The 15441-nt window shown below is 39.3% G+C and overlaps 1 protein-coding gene across 1 annotated transcript in view; it reads left to right on the top strand.

Annotated features, from left to right (window-relative positions):
• Positions 1–15441, top strand: part of LOC109934633 (myelin transcription factor 1-like protein) — a 264033-nt gene that overhangs the window by 86224 nt on the left and 162368 nt on the right. Inside the window, exons 8-9 of the mRNA XM_048596974.1 lie at positions 7023–7113; positions 8527–8634. Of these exons, the coding sequence (XP_048452931.1) occupies positions 7023–7113; positions 8527–8634 (199 nt within the window). The remainder of the gene's footprint in view (positions 1–7022; positions 7114–8526; positions 8635–15441) is intronic.

Here is a 15441-nt window from a genome sequence, read left to right as displayed (position 1 = left end):
TTGGGATGTCAGGAACTGAGCTAATCATTGCCTGCTGTTTCTGTGGCATGACTGTTACTTGCCACTATCAACCCAAGCCTGAATCTCATTCAGATTTTGCTGCATACATACAGACACAGTCTACTTCAGTGTCTGAGGAGATGCAAAGGCTACTAAACATTGTCCAATCATGAACAAGTAACCCTACTTCTGAACTCATGCTGATGGAGGTCAAGAAGATGGTCTCATGATGCTCCCCTCAGAAATTCCTACAGAAGTGGCTCTGCACGGTGGCTCAGTGGTTAGCACTGTTGCCGCACAGTGCCAGGGACCTGGGTTCAATTCAACTCCTCGGCGACTGTCTGTGTGGAGTTTGCACATTCTCCTCGTGTCTGCGTGGGTTTCCTCCAGGTGCTCTGGTTTCCTTCCACAGTCGAAAGATGTGCAGGCTAGGTGGACTGGCTGTGCTAAATTGCCCGTAGTGTTCAGCTGTGTAGATTAGGTGGGTTATAGGGGGATGCTCTGAGGGTCGGTGTGGACTTGTTGGGCTGAAGGGCCTGTTTGTACGCTGTTAGGGATTCTATGATCTATGGTAAGTGGCTTTGGACTGAAATGATTGGCTATCAACACCATAACCATCTTCCATTGTGCTAGGACTCCAACCAGTGCAGAGGTTTCTTCCTAATTCCCATTGTCCCCATTTGATCTTGTGTTCCATTATATCAGGCTTGATCATATGATGCCTTGATGTCAAGGACAGTCATTCTCTCCTTATTTTCACATTGGGACGAAGGTTGCAGTGAGGTGCTAAGTGCCCATAGCAAAGCCTACACTATGCATCTGTAAGGTGGTTACTACTGATTAAATACCAGATAATGCTTTCATTGACACTTTCCATTGTTTTGCCGAAATCAAGAGTCGGCTAATATGGCTGATTGAATTTATCCTGCTTTATATGGATAGCTGTGGTTGTCCATTCATTTATTTTGTAAATATAATGGAGACCCAAAGAGGTGACATCAGATGAGGGTGGACCGTAAGTTTAAAACTAAGCCAGGCAAAAAATTCCTTTCAGTGGTAATTTCAGTGATAACCAATGTGAGGAGAAAGGGAAGTTATTTTTCTATATCAGCAGGGGACATTTTAATCCTAAATATGACACCACATTAAAGATGTCTTCTTTGCACCTAAATCACAAGACATGTTTCGGTGCTGCTTTCTGTCACAGATCAGCATCAGTGAATACCAACATTCAAATGATTTTGATTGATCGGTTTTATGAGTATTTGAGATGAGTCAGTTGGATACCACGATGTAGCCAATTAGAACTGGCTGGCTCAGAAACCATCTCAGGAAGGAAATTCACGCTTTGGATTATTTTGCACATCAATTTTTAATACAATTCAAATATATTATAGATGGCATTACCCAATAGCTGGGCATTAATAACTTTAATAACTGCAGCCCTTTATGATTTGCAATGCACCTATATTTAATTGTGTGTTTTGTTTGGACTTACTCACACAGTAAACTTCCATTGCTAGTCAAGTCTGTGTAAAATCATCAACTTGATATCCCAAGAAAGGATTCGCAAACCCTGCCTTCTAGCTGATTAACCATGCATCATATTTTGCGCCATTAGAGGAAACCTATGCCCTTAACTGCTCTCAAAACAATGTTCCAATTCCAGTTATTATAGATAAATTATTCTTATTCTTTTAAAGTAATGTAGTATTTTCATTGATTGATGATAATATTTCAGTTAGCCACCAGCTCTTGTAAATCATAAGAAGGGTCTGTGTCTCGAATTGCATTTGGGGATCTTTAAATTAATATTGAAAAGAGTGGCTAATACATTGGCAACAAAATAAAACCTTTTGGATAAAATTATCAGTCGTTTACTGAATTCTGTAAGTTTTTTATTTGGTTAATTTAATGAGTTCTAATATTTCAAGTATGTAGTGCACTACCATCTTCTCAAGGGCAACCAGGGATGGGCAATAAATTCTGACCCAGGGAGTGATGCCCATATCCCACGAATGAATAAAAAATGTCCCTCTTTGTTTCCTTATTTCCTCTTCACAACATATTTTTCTTCCTACCTCTACATCATCCACAAATTTAGCAAACATACTTTTGGTTCCTTCATCCATGTTACAAATTGTAAAATGTTAAAGCCTGATCCCTATGGTACACTGCACACCACAATTTGCCATACTTACTCTCTGATTCCTGTTAGCCAGTCAATTTTCTAGCTATGTCAGTATGTTACTCCTCTACAGTGAAGTTCTATTTTCTGCAATTACCTTTGATTACTTCTGCCACAGAAAGCTGTTGAGGTCAAAACTTTGAGTGTTTCAAGGTAGAGTTAGACATAGTTCTTAGGGCTAAAGTGATCATAGAGTATGGAGAGAAAATAGGAACAGGATATTGTGTCGGATGATCATTCACAATGACACAGTAGGTTCAAAAAGCGAAATGGCCTACGTTCTATGTTTCTATCATATGACACCTTCCATATGCCTCTGGAAATCTAAGTTCAGTTATTCTATCAGTTCCCCTTTATCCTCGGCACTTGTAACTTATGCAGAGATAGCAAGAACTGCAGATGCTGGAGTCAGAGATAACACAGTGTGGAGTTGGGGGAACATAGCAGGCCAAGCAGAATCAGAAGAGCAGAAAAGTTGAACATCAACTTCCCTGTTCCTGTGGTGCTGCCTGGCCTGCTGTGTTCCTCCAGCTCCACACTGTGTTATATCTAGTTGTAACTTACGCCTTGTTTTAAAGTCTTTAATAATAGCTCCTAACATCTACCATATGAGATGTTAAGTTAACCAGCCTCTAATTTCCAGCTTTCAGTTCTGCAACGTTTTGAATAAAGGAGTTACATTCACTATTTTCTAAACTAATAAGTTTTCTCTCATCTAAGCTATCTTTGTTCATCTGATTTTTCTAGTCCATACTAAGGTTAAACTCTCCCATAATTATTGCTGTCCATTTCTGACAAGTTACTTTTATTTCTTCCTTTACCTTACATCCTACCATGACCTTGCTGTTAGGGATTTGTCCTCCCCTCCCACATAGTCTTTTTGTTTTCATCATTTTTCACTTCTATCCAAAATGTTTCTGCATCCTGGTTCACTGAACTCAGGGTATCCCTTTTTATTGTGCTGACACAGTTATTACTACCCAAGGCACACCTACACCTACACCAGTACATCCTGTACTTCTGAAATATCATGTGCCCTTCAATGCTGAGGTCCCCATCTGTTATCTTGGAATCAAGTCTAAGAAATGGTAGTGGCTATCAGATCATGGTGATGTATTTCAAGTTTTGCCATCAGTTCATCTGTTTTGTTTCAAATGCTGTATGAGTTCAGATACAGAGCCCTTGATTATTTATATAACCTTTAGCTTTATTTGTTGATTCAGTATCAGATTTGTACTCTCTAATCCTTCTTGTCATAGTCTGGTGATCATTTTCCATGCTAATACCTTTCTCTCTTGCCTTTTCTCAATTCTTTGATTTACCACATTTTACCAATGCAATCCCTTGCTCCCACTATTTAGTTTGGCATCACCTCCACCACCCCAGTTCTATGACTAACCAGAATACTAATCTCACATGATATAGATGATAACCTCCAAATGATACATCTTCCTCAATGCTTGTCCCAGTGCCCCCTTTCACCCACAGAAGGTGTTTGGTATGCTTGCCTTTACTGGTCATTGAGTATAGGAATAAGGAGGTCATATTGTGGCAGTACAAGACATTGGTTAGGCCACTATTGGAATACTGTGCGCAGTTCTGGTCTCCCTGCTATTGGAAAGAAGTTGTGAAACTTGAAAGGGTATAGAAAAGATTTACAAGGATGTTGCCAAGGTTGGAGGTTTAAATAGGTGGGGTAATTTTCCATGGAGGCTGAGGGGTGACCTTATAGAGCTTTATAACATCATGAGGGGCATGGATTGGGTGAATTGCTAAGATCTTTTCCCCAGGGTAGGTGAGTCCAAAGCTAGAGAGCATAGGTTTAAGGTGAGAGGGGAACAATTTAAAAGGGGCTTGAAGGGCAACTTTTTCACGCAGAGGGTGGTGCATGTATGGAATGAACGAACAGAGTCAGGGGTTGAGGCTGGTACAATTACAATATTTAAAAGGCATCTGGATGGGTATATGAATGGGAAGGGTTTAGAGGGATATGGGCCAAATGCTGGCAACTGGGACTAGATTAATTTAGGATATCTGGTTGGCATGGATGAGTTGGACTGAAGGGTCTTCCCCTGCTGTACATTTCAATTACTTGATGACGCTCACCAATCTTTGTGCCATGCATTCATCTCTCCAATTTTTTTTTTTTGCTTGTGGCTCAGGTAACAATGCAGAGATTATGACTCTTGAAGTTCTGCTTTTTTAAAATTTAGTCATAACTATTCATGTAACATTACTAGTCACCTATTTACTGAAGCAGGAAGCAGCAGTCTATGTTCCACAATTTGCATTTGATAGATAAGTACAAGCTCCAGTCTGTTCTCTCCCAGTCTAAACCAACCCCCTTTTTGGGAAAACCAGCCAGAAATCTGAATTATTACAGTACAGAGGAAGGCTATTGTGTCTGTATCGCTATCCAGTCACCACTAAATACATTTTTTTCTGTTCTGAGGTGCTATTACATGCCTCCGGACCTCTTACAACAATCAAATTACCTATGTTTCAAATTAAAAGAACAATTAACAAGCATTATGCATCAGGAGCACTGCAACAATAACAAAAATACGAGACGGGGGAATGAGGGAGGGAAATAAATTTAAATGGAGTTGTATGGGGTAAATATAAACCTTTTTTAAATCCAGAAGTGCTTTTACACAAAACTGAACGTTTTGCTTTCTTCATCATTTTCTCCCCATCACCGAACCATCTATGTTTTTTTTTCATCTGTCGACCGACGACAGTAAATCACCCGTAGTTTTCAATTGAGTAATTCACATGCAAAGCTCCTGTAACGGCAATTGAAACTATCAAAGGACAGGAGCGGTAGGGAGAAGGGGAGGGGGCTAACTCAAAATAGATTTGGAAGAGGATAAATAAGAGCCCTTTGTTCATATCCAGAAGTGCTGTTACACACAACTGAACATTTCTTTCTCCCAATCAACAAATCACCCATGGTATTTTTTCTCCATCTATTAACCACCTCCAGTTAAGCACCCATGTTCCAATTAAATAACTTACATGCAAGGTCCATTGAATGTGACGCAAACCATCAAAGGTGAAGGAAAGATAAGAAGAGGGGGTGGGGGCTCAATCAAAATGGAGACGGAAGGGGATAAAGATGAGCCCTCAAATGATACTCTAATGAGCATCAGCTACTATGTATTATCATTGGATTACATGCTGGTTCATTTTTAAAGAGGTTATTGTTTATAACATTTACAACACGTTCTCTCTCATCAGAAACTCTTTCCTAGTTCTATCTATATCTATAAGATCAGAAAACCATAAAACATAGGAGCAGAAGTAGGCCATTCAGACCATCGCGTAAGCTCACCCATTCAGTGAAAACATGGCTGATCCTCCATTCCACTTTCCAGCCTTTTCACCACAATCCTTGAATTCCTTAATGATTACAAATGTAATTCAGCCTTGAATATACTTATTCACCCAACTTTGAAAGTTCACTGAGGTGAAGAATTCCACAGATTGTCTACCCTTTGAGAGAAGAACATTCTCCTCATCAAAACCTAACTGGACCACATCTGTTGGCTTCTCCTCCTGCCACTGCAAGTTCTTCTCTAGCCTAGAGCAGATGTCCTGAACTATGGCACCAGGCATGAATAATGTAGAGAGGTAATGCTTTTGTGATGATTTAGTTATGAACGTTGTCCTAAGCTTGGAAGTTGACCCAAGAGGTCCTAGGATTGGTTTGTGATCTGCATAAGAATTGATGGATTACAGTTGGAATATTAGAGTGTTCACTAACAGTTGGCATGACATTCACTGTCTGGGTTCAGTAATGAGGAATTGAAACTTGGGTGTGCTGCTACAAGGCATCCATGCTCATTGAACTGTATCTGGCATCAACAGCAAAGTCAGAAGAGATGAGGAAAAAAGCATGCAAAAGAATAGATAGAATTTGCACTTCAGTTGCCTAATCATCTCCTGGAACTTTGATGAACCTGATATACCGTTTCTCCAGGGATTTCTGCTGAAGCAATGGTGGAAGTTTCAGGAAAATTCATTTATAAATACCAGAGCCTTTATTTTATCTGATCTTCTTTATCATTCAAATAAAAAGGCATCCTCCATGTGTCTGGCCAACTGAATGTTCAGCAATCTCTTACTATCATTCAAAAATTTTTGGACTCATTTTATTTTTGCTGAGTAGTGTAAATATTTGTTTGCCCTGCAACAGAGCTAATGGTTCACAATAGAGGCATTCAATTAACATGGCGAGGGAGGGTCACTCTGCTATGACAGTGACATCAGAAATGTTTGGAATATCTTTAAGTGCATTGTTTCTTTTTATATTCCCTGTTGATAAGCTGGGTTTATCCAAGACTTGTGTATGAAAAAAGGCAATCGTACATAGCTATAAGGCATTACCTGTCTATAAGATGCTTATTTGTAGTAGCACTAATGATGATATTGACCATAATTCCTTCTAATTTGATCTCACTATACAATTATTTTACTTCACCTTTTTCAAGTAACAATTTGAACATTACATTTTGTTTCTTGTATGTGCATTATAGCTCCATTATGAATTATCTGCAGTGCGGCATCAAGAAAATTGCTTCAGTTCAAACTAACTTAATCTGGAAAACTATCTTTGATGATATATAACTTCAGATAACTGTCATCCTGAATGTCTCAGCTTGATGCTGTTATTTTAAATGAAATATTTATTGGAAATGTAAATATGGTCTTTCCTCTACTGTGATCATGTATAATCAAATTGAGTTGGTGATCTGAACTTATTCCCTTTCTTGCCTGTTTGTCCTTCTCTTTTCATTCTCTACTAATAGCTTCCACTCTTTTTTCTGTCAAGTTCTTGCCATGCATGAAAATGTGCTTAAGTGTCCTACACCAGGCTGCACTGGGCGAGGCCATGTAAATAGCAACAGGAATTCTCATAGAAGGTAAGTCAAGATTCCACTGTACTGTCATATCAGTCGGAATATCCTGGGTGGGCGCTATTCTTAGATTTAAAAATTAGCTTCTTGGCATTTTTTGCTCCTCCCAATACATGGAGCGTCAATAATCATTTATCTAAATAGCACAAACATGTACTTAGCCATGTTTAGTTTGTTTTAGTTAGACAATGGACATTTCTAGGAATCTCAGGGTAGTAACTTGTCACTTTTAATATTTTCCAACAGAGCTATATTTTCACCCCCTTGAAATTAGTACTTAAATCAGCTGTTTCTATACATTGTCTGAACATCTGTACAGACTATATTGCTTATTCTGAGTGGAAATAAATATTCCCATCCTTCACCAGAGGGAGATTAATTGAGAAATTTCAAGCAAGCCCAGTATTTTTGCCAAGGTTTGCAACTAATCACCTAGACTGTTTTAAAAATAGAATAAGAATGGATTAGTTTCCCTGAAGAAGTTCACTTTTTTCATTCATTCATGGGATATAGGTGTCGCTGGCTGAGTCAGCATTTATTGTCCATCCCCCGATGCCCTTAAGAAGGTGGTTATGATCTGCCTTCTTGAATCACTGTATTCCATGCTTTATAGATCATGCTGATATGGAATCTAATAAAATTCCACAATGTTGATCATTCTCACCTTTCTACCACTGAAGCCTAGCCTATCAGGCCCAACATATTCTTTTCCTTCATCCCTCTGCCCATCCATCAGGCCAACCTACAGCTGAAAACTATTTCAACAAGTACAGCATTTAATGCATGGACATGGAATGGAAAGTAGCAAGTTATATTTTCCATTAACATAATGAGCATTAACTTTCTGAATAGTATCTGCAGCAATTTATTTAGCAAATAACTAAAATCACCACTAGCTCACTCGAGCAAGCATACTTTATCAAATCTTACCATTTCATTTTCACCTCTCTTTCTAAATTGATTGGTTTCTACCATGACCAGTGGTCTTCTATAAACATTATTTTAAAATTTTGAATGATGGAAAACTATATTTACATGCAAAGTAATATCAGGCTGACATTTCACAACATAAAGTTAAGAACTTCACCAAAGACCACAAGAAACTCTTTATAGTGCAGTGGAAAAGACTGTGCTATATTAAAATATGAAGCATTTTGGCAAGAAGCAAATTGGTGAGTTATAGATAAAAGGTTAGAAGTAAATCTGCAAGGTTCCTTTCACTTGCAATTTTTGTATTTATACAAACTAAAGTGTAAACTTGCCATTGTGCTGCATATCTAATCACTTGTCTTGCATGTTTCCTGATATTTGTTAGAATTAAGAAGCAATTAACCATATGTTTCCGCTTTCCTACTGTTTAGTCTTGTTCTATCATTCCCGTTGATGGGAGAGTGTTTAATTGTTACTCTGTTCCCTCAGTCTCTCTGGATGTCCCATTGCTGCTGCAGAGAAGCTGGCTAAAGCTCAAGAAAAGCATCATAACAACGAAGCAACAAAATCCAACCAGGGTTCAGATCGAGTACTGAGGTAAGAGAGATTTATGTGCTGAATTCTGACAGTGTTTTTTGTGTCATGTTTTCATTCAAGCCATATAGTGTAATGTAACAAAGTAAATTTATCTTCCTGTTTTGGGACTTTTCCAACCTTTACAGAATGTCACCTTGACACTGATAGATAGTACCTTAATTCATGTTATTAACTAGCCGGTTCATCCCAAATGTTTTGTGTTGAACTGATTCATATTTGGTTCTGTAATGTCTGCATCAGGAAGGAATCACGTGAGTTGCTATGAGTATTGCTATTGTTAATATAGTCTTGAAGATTTCTTCTGATTGTTATTTCCAGAGCAACTAGAAATATGTTGATAAAGGTGTTTCTGACTTCTCTATGTATGAGAACCAAACAAAATCTTCACAGACACATTTGTGATGTTGCTACATTTCGAGTATACAGCATTTCTCCCCACAATGTGATTCAATTTCAAAATTATCAGTTATTTCAATCATTGAAGTGTAGAACTGCTTTTCGACCATTGCTTGCGATGTTCTTTACTATTTTAAATTTTCTAAAGACATTAACAAATTCGAATCTTACCAACCAACCATTAAGGTGAATTGGATGGTATTGCTATTGAATGTTTTGCTGTAGTGTATGGTGACAATCAATCAGGAAAAGTAGAGCTGATAAAGCACTATTTTTATTGTTAACCGCAGAAGACCTGAGATAGTGACAGCAAATGATCTCAGTGAATTTTCTGCAAATTAATAGCTTAACTGGAAGTAGAGAGTCTGTGGTTATTTCACACTACTGACTGCTGATCATGCCACAGAATTTAAGGTGATTTAAGTTCTTCGTTGGTTGTGTGCTTTATATTATAAAAGGCAAAGAAGAAAGGTGCTTAGAACTGCTATTTCACATTGGATCAGTGTGATATCAAAAGATCAGAAGATCATAGATTCAAAGGGTTCTCTGTAGGCGTGATGGGCCTTGTATCCAGGTCATTTGAAAAGCTATTTTACTTCAATTCATGCAGTTCAAAATCTGAAAGCAAATTGTATCCCTCAACCTGTGAAGAACAGCATTAATTTCATAACTTGGGTGTTTGGGGTTAGGCAGGTATGGGGAAGGGAATTTTACTTCATTTCAGAAAAAGAATGAGAAAATATTTTTTCCATAAAACTTGACCAAACGTTCTAAATAAGCAGACAACCTCAGCATGTGGAAAGATATTTTGTGGAGCATTTGACCTTTCAATCTATGTCAATGCATGAAAAGTGCATGCAATTCCTATTCCCAACCAGACACTCATCTAGGTACTTTTTGAAGAATACTTAATCAATGCAGCAACAATTGCTTTTGACTGTAATCTCCCCACAGCGAACACCTGAAACGAAGACCTCGATCATGCATACTTTCTACTTTTAAAAACCAGACTGCCAATTTTGCTGTGTTTTTCTTAAATTTTACCAAAGTGAGTCGAATTGTTAGTTATATAAATTTTCATTCAGATAAGTTTGTTGTAATGGATATCATGAGCTTCACTTGCAAAAGGCTGGCCAAGTCAGGGTCCACTGCCAACACTGCCTGTTTGATTCCTCTTGTGGCTTAACAACCAGTAAGCAAGTCAAATAGTGTCCAAATGCACAGTCCACTCTGGAGAGTACAACATTGATTTCAGTATTAAGTACAACATTCGCTTTGTGTTCACAAACATGGTGATGGCCAGGGTTTAAAAATAATTGCCCATAATGTTTGTGATCAATTTCTGATATTTGAAATCACAAATTCAGAATAAATCACAATTCAACTTCAAAAATTAAATGCATTGTCTGATTGCGCTGCTTCTTTTTTTTGTTAATTCTGGCTTGGTTTGCATCTGTAATGATTTATTTATATATTCAAATGTTGATGCTGTTGATCTCCTGAGAATAGATCATGCAAAATACAGCTGAGCAGTGCGTCTGCACTTTTCAACAATTTATTGCTCATCTGTTTGTAATATTCTTAAGCTACATGCTGGATAGTTGCATACACTAACAGCAAACACAGTGTGGTAAGCTGTGTAAGCTCTTGATGATCCATGCTGAGGTGGGTCCTAAATTCCCAGTGTAACCTGCAGTCCTTATTAGTGCTTGCAACAATTGTAGCAATCTTCATGCTGAATGTAAGCACTGCGTGTGTTTTGCTGCTCCATTGTTCAAATAACTCTAGCTCAATGCTTGATCAAGTTCCTGCCTACTCTCTTTAGCTTCTCCCATGAACATTACTGCATCTTTCTCTGAAAGAGAGAAAGCAACAAAAGATTCTTCAAAAAGAATTGTTACTCATTTAATTCTCTGCATTTATTTGTGCCCCAACTTCTTGCTCCCATGCAGACTTCGTGTCAGAGCCAGTGGTGTTACTAACAGTAATGTCCCAGGCAGCTGACTGCATTAAGTCAGCGTGGATATTCCTAGTGATTCCCAGTAAAAACACAGGACTAGCTCATCAATTACCTTTCTTTACAATTGAGAAAATTTTATGCTGCTGTGCAAGTAACCTAGGGAGGGAGACATAACATTTCCTGTCTGGTCTTCCCATTGCCTGTCTATCTCCAATTGTTTGCAGTTTTATTTGGGGAAAGCCCACTATGCCCTTAATTTGTCCTTAAAAGCTTCAATCCTGAGGCTGGCAGGATCACTTCAAGGAAGGAAGCCAGCTAGCTGACCCTGCTCAGTTCTTAAGGTTCCTTCTTCCACATCAGGTAACCACTGGTAATCACTGCCCTGAAGTGTGCACACTCCTCCCCACCCAGTCTCTCCTTTCAGTCCTCCATCCTCCTCTGGTCAGCACCCATGCTTCTCCTCCCTCCTGGTCAATGATCTCCATCATCTACCCCACCCACACTTGTTCGGCCTGGATCCTGGGGACTGCTCGTAGTCCAAGTCCTGGCCCCTACTGAGACTACAGAGCTGCCAGCCAAATGAATAGGCTGACAGCTCTCTCAGGGAGACTTCCTCTTGAGTAAGTGGCAGAAGTCCCTTCTTCAACCAACTAACACTCCTGGGAACATCAAATATCTGTGGTACTGTTGTGATCGTTCTGCCAACTTTTGTGGAAATCCTGTCATTCAGAAACCGCTGCTCAACGTGTTTCTGCTTGATGTGGTTTGTTCATTTGATTGGAATTACAATGTCTGTAATGCTAAAGTGATCAATATGACTGATTAAATCAATCAGAAATCAGGTAATAGACAACCACCTCAGGTTTTTGAAAAGGAGTGATAAAATGCCTTTTTTTTGCTCATGAGATACAATGTCACTGGCTGGGTCATCATTTATTCTGCATCCCTATTTGCCCTGGACAAGGTGGGCAAGAGTTAACTTGTTGAATTATTGCAGCCCTTAGGATGTTGGTACACCCTCCAGTGCTGTTAGGAAGAGAATTCCAGGATTTTGACCCAGTGACAGTGAAGGAGCGGAGATGTAATTACAAGTTAGGATGATGCATGGCTTGGAGGGCAACTTGCAGATGGTGGCATGCATTGCAGCCCTTGTTCTTCCAGGGGTTAGAGGTTGTGTGTTCAAAAGCTTGGCTGAATTGCTGCACTACATCTTGTGGATGGCTCATGGCTCTGCATTGTGCATTGGTGGTGAAGGGTGTGGATTGTTGAAGTTAGTAATTTGGGGTGCCTGTTCTGTCCTGAATGGTGTGGAACTTTTTGAGTGTTGTTGGAGCTGCAATTATCCAGGCACATGACAAGTCTTCCATCACACTCCTGACTTGTATCTTGTAGATGATGGACAGGCAAGACTGGACTTACTCACTGCAGAATTCTGAGCCCCTAACCTGCTCTTGTAGCCACAGTATTAGTATCTCGAATAAAAGCATGATGCTGAAGATCTGTCAAAAAAACAATAAGTACTGGAGAAAATCAGTGGGTCTGGCAGCATCTGTAGAGAGAGAGAAGGACTTAATGCTCTGAGTCACTGAAAACAGTTCAAAAGAGGAGACATGGACTCAAAATGTTACCTTTGTCTTTTTCTCCACAAATGCTGCCAGATGAGCTGAGTTTCTCCAGCAGTTTCTGTTTTTTTTAATGATAGTGTTATTGCGGCTGCTGCAGTTTAATTTCTGGCTAATGGTAATCCACAGGATGTTTATAACTGGTACGCAGGTACAAAATAGGAGCAGAAGCACACCATTTGGTGTTCTTGAGTAGGCCTCTCGAACCTGCTTCGCAATTCAAGAAGTTTGTGGTTGATCTACTTGTGTTTTGAATTCTACATTCCTACCCATCTCCAATAACCCTTGATTCCTCTACTTAACAAGAATCTATCCAACTCTGGCTTAAAAATATTCAGTGACAACTTTCATTGCTTTCTGAGGCAGAGAGTTCCAATCCTCTGAAAAAAGAAGAATCTCTGATATTTCTTCCAAGTGGAAACAAGTTCAGCCTGTCCAAGGTATCTTCATAAGATTACCCATTAATTCCAGGTATCAATCAGGTAAACCTCCTCTGAACTCTCTACACTACATTTACATCTTCCCTTAAATAAGGAGACCAAAACAATACGCAATATTTGAAATGTGGTCTCACCAATGCTCTGTTTAACTAAAGCATTATTACTTTTATGTTAACTCTTCCGAGAGTAAAGGATAGCATTCTGTTAGCAGGTCTTTCTATTTCTCTGACCTGCTATTCCTTTCTGATGATAAAGGAAAATAAAAATTCTTGCACAGATTCCTGAAATGTTCTTCATATAACCTCTTTCCAACATGAAATGTTTTCTTTTGTGCCTACAGTCTATTTCCTGGTTCAGTGTCCTATATTCTTTGGTTGGATGTTATGCAATTTCTCATTGCAGTGTTTATTACTATGTGCACACTTTTTCTCATTCATTCTGTGACACTGTCCCGCTCAGGGTCCTCTCTCCCATATATCTTCAACATGGTTTACACACAAGTTCCATTACTAACCTACATTACAGGGGTAATTTTATACACCCTGCAAAAAGGTCTTCTTGGAGTAACAGGAAATTGTCGGTATTTTGTTTTAATGGAAGGAATATTGTGGAAAATACGTATGAAAATTCCTATTGTGTGTCTGGCAGATGGGTTTCCCTGCATGTTTAAAAAATGGCTGTACTATCTCTTGGAAATAGGACATGTGCCTGAGTAACATGAAGTCTGATTCAACTGGTAAGGGGCAGTGAAATATAAGTAAAAAATTTCAGTTTAATTCATTGACATTTAGTTGGTTGGATATTTGGTTGTCAATGCATAGGTTCCAATTTCATTAATTACTGTTGTGTACTGTGCTTTGACATGTGATGTGACACTCAGAGTTTTGATAGGGTGATGTGTAAAAATTTGAGGTGCAATGTCTTTGAGACTTGTATTAAATATATGCTTGCAATTGCAAAGCTTTTGTTTATATGCTTTAATAATCCCTGTTCATTGTTAAAAGTAATTCACAGCAGGAATAGAAATTAAAAGATTTAAAATTTTTGCCCTTTTTACTGCTCTGTTAGGAACATGAAGTTTTATTTTATGTATTCTTCAAGCTTGAATGCTTTCGAACTGATGCACAACTGAGTGGCAAATCTAAATATACTTGCAGTCATACTGCTCTGCTAACTGACCAAGCATTGAACCATAAAAGTGGCTGACTGCAGGGTAATCCAGATGTGGAGCACACAATCTATGAGCAACAAAGAAGCTGTAGAAAGGGAAGTAGTGGAGGAGGGTTTGTCCACTGAGTCAGTATAGGTGGAAGTCAGAAACAGGAAAGGAGCAGTCACTTTATTGGGAGTTTTCTATAGACCCCCCAATAGCAACAGAGACACTGAGGAACAGATTGGGAGACAGATTTTGGAAAGGTGCAGAAGTAATAGGGTTGTTGTCATGGGTGGCTTCAACTTCCCTAATATAGACTGGAACCTCCGAAGTGCAAATAGCTTGGATGGAGCAGAATTTGTCAGGTGCGTCCAGGAAGGATTTCTGACTCAATATGTAGATAGGCCGACTAGAGGGGAGGCCATATTGAATTCGGTGCTTGGCAACGAACCAGGCCAGGTGTCAGATCTCTTGGTGGGAGAGCATTTCAGTAATAGTGATCACAACTCCCTGACCTTTACTATAGTCATGGAGAGGGATAGGAGCAGACGATATGGGAAAGTATTTAATTGGGGGAGGGGGAAATACAATGCTATTAGGTAAGAACTACGGAACACCAATTGGGATCAGATGTTCTCGGGGAAATGCACGATAGAATGTGGAGGTTGTTTAGGGAGCAGTTGCTATAAGTACTGGATTGGTTTGTCCCACTGAGGCAAGGAAAGGATGGTAAGGTGAAGGAATCTTGGATGACAAGACATGTGGAACACCTAGTCAAGAGGAAGTAGGAAGCTTACTTAAGGTTAAGGAAGCAAGGATCGGACAGGGCTCTAGAGGTCTACAAGGTAGCCAGGAAGGAACTGAAGAATGGACTTAGGAGAGCTAGAAGGGGACATGAGAAAACCTTGGCAGGTAGGATCAAGGAAAACCCCAAGGCTTTCTATACTTATGTGAGGAACAAGAGGATGGCCAGAGTGAGGGTAGGGCCAATCAGGGATAGTGGAGGGAACTTGTGTGCAGAACAAGAGGAGGTAGGGGAGTTCCTTAATGAATACTTTGCTTCAGTATTCATCAGCGAGAGGGACCTTGACGTTTGTGAGGACAGCATGAAACAGGTGCTCGAGCAGGTTGATGTTAGGAAGGAGAATGTGCTAGAAATTTTGAAAAACATGAGGATAGATAAGTCCCCTGGGCCAGACGGGATATACCCAAGGTTGCTACGGGAAGCAAGGGAAG

Source organism: Rhincodon typus, chromosome 5, assembly GCF_021869965.1.
Source record: "Rhincodon typus isolate 14 chromosome 5, sRhiTyp1.1, whole genome shotgun sequence".
In the NCBI taxonomy this organism is placed as follows: Eukaryota; Metazoa; Chordata; class Chondrichthyes; order Orectolobiformes; family Rhincodontidae; genus Rhincodon; species Rhincodon typus.
The sequence above is the reverse complement of the archived record's forward strand: the minus strand, read 5'-3'. Positions and strand labels throughout refer to the sequence as shown.